This window comes from Vulpes vulpes, chromosome 1, assembly GCF_048418805.1.
Source record: "Vulpes vulpes isolate BD-2025 chromosome 1, VulVul3, whole genome shotgun sequence".
NCBI lineage: Eukaryota > Metazoa > Chordata > Mammalia > Carnivora > Canidae > Vulpes > Vulpes vulpes.
Window position 1 is genome coordinate 174,328,421 of NC_132780.1, and position 6,409 is coordinate 174,334,829.

The 6,409-nt window shown below is 34.2% G+C and overlaps 1 protein-coding gene across 5 annotated transcripts in view; it reads right to left on the reverse strand.

Moving 5' to 3' along the window:
- Positions 1-1,608: 1,608 nt before the first annotated feature.
- The window catches only part of SYNCRIP (synaptotagmin binding cytoplasmic RNA interacting protein), a 31,869-nt gene continuing 27,068 nt past the window's right edge, over positions 1,609-6,409 (reverse strand). For 3 of the 5 annotated variants that reach the window (XM_072736768.1, XM_026007453.2, XM_072736802.1), the window contains one exon: positions 1,609-6,241. In XM_072736768.1, coding sequence (XP_072592869.1) covers positions 6,200-6,241 — 42 coding nt within the window. In that variant the 3' untranslated portion in view covers positions 1,609-6,199. The remainder of the gene's footprint in view (positions 6,242-6,409) is intronic. The other 2 variants (XM_072736782.1, XM_026007454.2) reach the window with 1 other exon arrangement.

Below are 6,409 nucleotides of genomic sequence, written 5' to 3' on the forward strand. Positions count from 1 at the left end.
ACATAAAAAATGGGGTACCTGACTGGCTCAGTCAGTAGAGCAACCAACCCTTGATCTCACGGTCGTGGGTTCAAGCCCCACATTGCATATGAACCCTATTTATCCATTTTGTGTTCAAATGATGCAATACCGACGTTTTCTAATTCCCATAGGAAAAACCAGGACACCTATGTTCAAAGCCATGGATTACACAAATGCTGTATTCAAATTTCCTTCACCTCATTTAAATTTAAGTAACATTAAGAGAGACCCGTCAGATGAAATGTTGGAACTCCTCTGGTATGTTGCACATTTCTACACTTAGAAGACCAGATTCTGAAATCTACCTTCTGTTCTACAAGTTTTTTTTATTATTGTGAACAAGCCCATATTCTTTAATCTGTGGTTAAGAGCAGGTCTGCATCAAAAGCCCTGTCCCCTTACCCAAAGTAAAAATTGACTGTAGTTCCTAAGTGACATAAGATGCAGATATCCTAAAATTCTCTCCAAAACAATTTCATAAGTCTTTTCAGAATACAGACTGAAGCCTAAGTCAAGAAATGACACTTCATGAACATTAGATAGATGCCTTTAGAACACCCCTCAGATTAGAAGTTGTTTTAAAACCACTTTATAGACAAAGTGAAAAATCAGGTACTCATTAAAGACTGTAGTAAATTATTCTAAAATAACTTTGATTCTACTAAGTTTATTGGTTGTGTTAGAAACATATTCTAGGAAATGAACACAAATTTCCAAAACGATTTATGAGGATTCCTCCCTTAGTCTTACTCAGCAGTCTTATTTCAACAAAAAGGTGCTAGTTTGGTCTTTGCCAAGTAAACAATGTCAATGGTTTTCAAACTGCCCTAGAGGTGACCCAGAATTCTTCAGGTGTAAAACCTCCATGACTGCTCTGAAAAGACAAAAGCTTTTCACCAAATGGCATAAAGTTTGGTTATCCTAAATACAAACTAAATTCTGCACTAAGTGACCTACTAAAAGGATTTGTCTGGATGAAGTGGCCAAAATTACCGCTACCTGACCCGCACCCGCCCGCCAGGAAATTCTAGGGCTGTGAGCCAAACCCTTCAGATGTATTTACAAGTTCCCCATTCTTTGATGTTTGCCAACTTAGCTTAATGAAACCCATTTTAAGCTGAGTTCACCTACCTAATCTCATTTGCAGTCATCTAAATGTGCAATTTTATTAAAACAGGTCCGTTTGTTCACTCCACTCTCCTGAATTACTTGCAACTTCATTTCCAAACCTTCAGAGAAAGATCGTGAGAGAGAATGGAAGAACATTGCATGGCAGGGTATATTCCCAGAAAAGAACCACCAAATTCCCATTAAATTCTTCGAGTTCACTGGCACATGTGTGACCACAAAATATTTCCAATTAAAATTTAGTGAAGACCAACACTGTATGTTTACATTCCTCCCCATCATGTGCTTGAATTAGGGATCTTGGGGAATCTGTTTTTACCAGTGGCTAGTTACTTTGAATGTATAATCAAAAGGTGAAGAGATCTAAAGATTCCAAGTGTCTATTCAAAAGCTGTTAAGTGAAAAACGATGAAATGGAGGACACCCACAATAATTCTTGGACTCCTGGAGATCCTAAGACATGCTACAAAAATAGGTCTTTATTCTTAGGAAAATATAGTCAGAGCTAGCTTCCTTATGCTATACATAAAATCTTAACATCAGAGGCAGTACAGATAGTACAGATAGTTTTTGAACTGATCTCCAAACAAGCACAAACCCACTACGTTAAAAAGAACAGGTAAGTTGAGGTTTTTGGCAAAAGACAGTACTTCACACATCTAATCCAAATCAAAGAGCCTGCAGACAGTTGTTTTCAGTGAGATGAAAGGAATGAAATAAATATAAATTCTATGGATAAATAAATGTAAGAGACAATTTAAATAAGCTAAGAGAACTAATATTTCTTTTAAATAAAAGTACTAGTCAGGTACAAGCTTTTGTTTCTCAATGCCAGACTTCTAAATGTTTATCAGACTACTGTTAAAATCATTAAAAACCTAATCTTGGACCAGAGCATTAGTTATAATACTGTTTTCCATTCATAAAAAAGATGGTTTTACCAACTGAATGCTTCAGGTCCTGAGAAATAGTTTATGTTTATTACTGAAGGCAGACTGTGGTACTAATAGAACTTACATTTAAGTACTTTTTAAAAAAGTGACAGACCAAAAAGTCCATCTATTAATTTGCCCACAGTTAAAAATGTCTTTGAACATTGGTTTATAATAAGCATCTTAAGAAAAGTAGTGGCATGCCCTATTGAGTGGTATCACTGAGTAAATGCTACACTTTAAAACATCCTCACAAGTCTGTTCATTTTATGTATTATTAAGTGTTTTATTCGTTCATTTTACACCCACCATTTAAGTCCGATGGTCAGCTAGAAATTTTATGGAATACATCACTGGGGGAGAAAATGATCATGGTGGGTATTCCTGAAAGTTTTGGGAATCTGAGCAATCATTTACTCTAGGGTTAGCTCCCTCTCCTAAATGCATGGAGTCCTTCTACATTTAATCTCTCCCCTTAGAGACATGGCTTACTCTGTCACAACAGGTGATCTTTTGCTATGTTTCTAATCAACAGTGACTTTGGCTTAGCAGTCAGAAAAAGCTGTTCTGCATGTGACAATTTTGCCCATCTAGCAAGTGTTCAACCTGATATTGAGTCTTTCCAAATACATACAAGTAAATACCCGAGATCACCCCATCAATCCATTCCTATTAAAATCCTATTTTATCATGAGGAAAATGTTTATATTCTTAAATCAGACTTGCAGTAATTGATAAATTTCTCATGATGCTACAACCACCATCATGAGTGTGCAACCGCTCTTTTTGTGCTCAACCCCCACTTCATTTCTAATAATCTGATTCAATTGCAATGGCTGAAAATCTTCCACAAAAAGCATGTTTGGAAAAATATATATAACACAATTTTCTCACAAAGCAACTTTCTGAAAACTGATTAACTAAACTGATGATCACTTTTGATTGCCAAGTAGTCTGCAGAAACAAAATCTTGCGTCTGTTTGTTTAGGTAACTCAAGTTTTCTTGTTTAACAATCAGAATGCTTTAAGGATACATTTTTCACCCCAAGGAAGGGACTTGACTCTTGGATTTAAGACCCATTCCTTGACAATATATACAAAATTACTTTTAACTTGTCATCTGTCCATTCTTTGAAGCTGTCAAAGCCAAGAACCCATAAACAAATCACAAATAGCAATAACCTACATTAGTTAACATTCCCCTTTTAACATGTTGACATTTTTACTAAAGGATTAGTTATTTTTGCATTTCCATTTCTCATATCCCATGACATTCCATATAAATTGCATTATTGCTTTATAGGCCACACAACATTCAAAAGTATGTTTATATGCATTGCCTGTTTTCCTTGATCTCTTATTGATAAAGAGTTTGATGCTGATTTTACTACAGAAATTTAAGTTTGAAAATACCAGTTAGTATTTCTTCTCAGAACTTAATTGTTCACATCACTAATCACTACATGCATATTTAGCTCTGATTATATTGCTCAAAAACTGCACCCATTATCAGAACAGTGCAAATGATATTTAATTTTAAAAGTAATTATAATGGCTTGAATTCAAAGTTATTCAAATGAACACTGTCAAGTAATTTCACTTGAGTGTGTATATATTTCATCACCACTGTTTAATTACCCATCGATTCTTCACAATTTCTTTGTATCATCGTTTTCCCTCCCAAATCCCCAAACTAAGAATGCCAAATAGTCCTGAAAACCCACAGCTCCTTATTTTAATGTTTCAAGAACACATTTGTGGACTCACAAAAATGTTCATCTTTCAACTTTGACAATGCAGTTCTTACTTAAATCAAACAAACCTGTCCTAAAATCCCAACAAATAATTCTGAGAATTAACTTAAACACCTTGACAGTGTCCCTTAAAAAAGGGTATGACAGTAAAGTGCCAATAGGCATGGCAATGACCTCTTTGATGGGATCATTTAACTCCTTGGAACTGGGAAACGCCAGCACCAAAGATTACACTGAGATTCAATTTTACTGAAGGCTACATTTAGTTTACCCACTTTCCACAACCTATTATACTCATTATGTTAGAATGAAATGTAAATGTTTTGTGTAGCCCTCAAACTTACACTAAGATTTGAAAGAGATGTACTTTAAAAAAGCACGGGGTAATATATAAAATCAGTGGCAGAAAGTTTCATTAAGCACCAGGAACTAATTTTTGTCACCCCATACTCATTTTGTAGGTAAGTTTCAATAACCGGCAAGGCACATTTACATATATTCCAATGAATACTTATTGACAAATTTTAAATTACACTCTATGTCCCAGCTATCCCAGTAACTGACATACAACATACTAAAATGGTTTATTAAGATAACATAAAAAAACCAATTAATGTGAAACATACAGGCTATTGGCAACCACTATTCTAAAATTATGTAAGTACAAATAAACATACTGAAATGTGTGCAATTCTAAGTTTTTAAACCAGAGTATTTCTATACTAACACACATTTATATTAATGACACATAAAAAAAATAAAAACTTTATTACAAAAATAAGTTACACTCGCCTCCAGCTTACAGTATAAAACAATTTTATTTGCAGGAATGCAAAATGATTGTTTGCCATGAGCATTTTGAACATATGACATGTCTAATTTTGTTAAATTTGCATTTACTGGGGGAACTGGTGTGTATAAAACCTTAAGTATAATAAGCTCTGATCTTCATCGTGGTGCCTATTGGGTATGTGATATAACTGCAGTATCCCTTTGGGGAAGGGGAAAAGGGATTTCTTTATAACCAAGTCCTAATTAAACTATAATTTCACTTTTGACTTTAAGCTATCAATTTAGGACTTGGCAAAAAATTTTTGAGGGTGATTCAATAGAGGATGCTTCACCACTGAACACTCACTGTCATCAAGGTGCTTTAGAAAATTAAAAACATAGCACAAATGATTGTACTCTATTCTACAAGTTATCATGACCTGCATAAGAAATGGAAAGCTGATTCACATTTTTGCAGTGATCAGCAATAAGAAATGCACTAATGAAACATACCTTTTACCTAAAAAGCTAAACTACAGCCATATACTAATTTCTATGATTTATGAAAAAACTTCAAAATATCCAAATGTCAGGCTTTGCTGTACAATTGTCAGTTTTAGTCTGACTTTTTATAAAGGGACACTGCAGTATTTAGTACAAGTTCGGATGCACTTTTTTTGAACATCTGATGTCTTACAAAAGTAACATCTTGCTAAACTATTATACATCCAAATAACTACAATATCTGAAGAAGCAAGGCTGCTTTTTCAGCCACAAAATACGACAAAAGCAAGGCCTGTTATGATGGTCATGAGGAAGTCTTACAAGCCTCTGAAACTAAAGGCAACTAAGAATGTTACATTTGGTATATTAAAATCTTACCCTCATATCATTTAACAAGCCTTGCTTTTATCTACAAAGATTTTCTATGTACAGTACAGACAGGGTATAGTTCAATCCTCTGCTACTGAGGTAGTTAACCAACCCTTTAAAAAAGGTTCTGAAAAGAACCACTATCTGGAATGCCTGACTAACCAGCTCTGATGATTACACCTGAAACTGCATATCTGAACACAATTCAAAAGTGATTACTATAAAAAAGATATAGACAATCATGATTAACCTTGGTAAGCAGAAATAAAATTTAAGGATACCAACAATGGCATTCATCTATACCACTGCAATAAAATTTAAATGCACAAATTCAAGAGAATATTTCAGAAAACCACTGCTGGGATCCTTAATTTAAAAAAACAGGGGAAAAATCTACTTAGAGCAGATTTTTTAAAGAGAAGAACTTTATTCTTTATTAAGATACCATGCTAGAAGTTATGAAGGATTTCTGTTGGAACACATTTGGAAAATAGAGTAGCTTTAGTTTAATAACTTGCACTGCAGAGAAAATTGTTAAAGAAATTCATATCAAAGTCCAAGTATTAGTTCAATGTCCTGTATTTGATTCCATGATCTTCATAGGAAGGTCTTCTGCAACAGAATATGCTCCTATACAGCCGAGATATTTAAGGTTGCTTGATTTCCTTACCATTACTCCACTGCAAGCTTCTGGTGTAATCCCACATAGCAAGTCAGTCTTCATTGTAACAGGTCAGGACCGGCCTCGACCCCTTTTCCCTGCTAGCCAGGTAACAAAAGGAATCAGTTAGATAAATCATTTTAAATTAATAATGTGTACATACACAATGATAACATTAAAAAAGTAAATAAAAGCTTTAACATAGTAATTCTTAGTATCACATCTAACCAAAAGGTTTCCTTGAATAACTAGATTTTTCACTTGTTTTG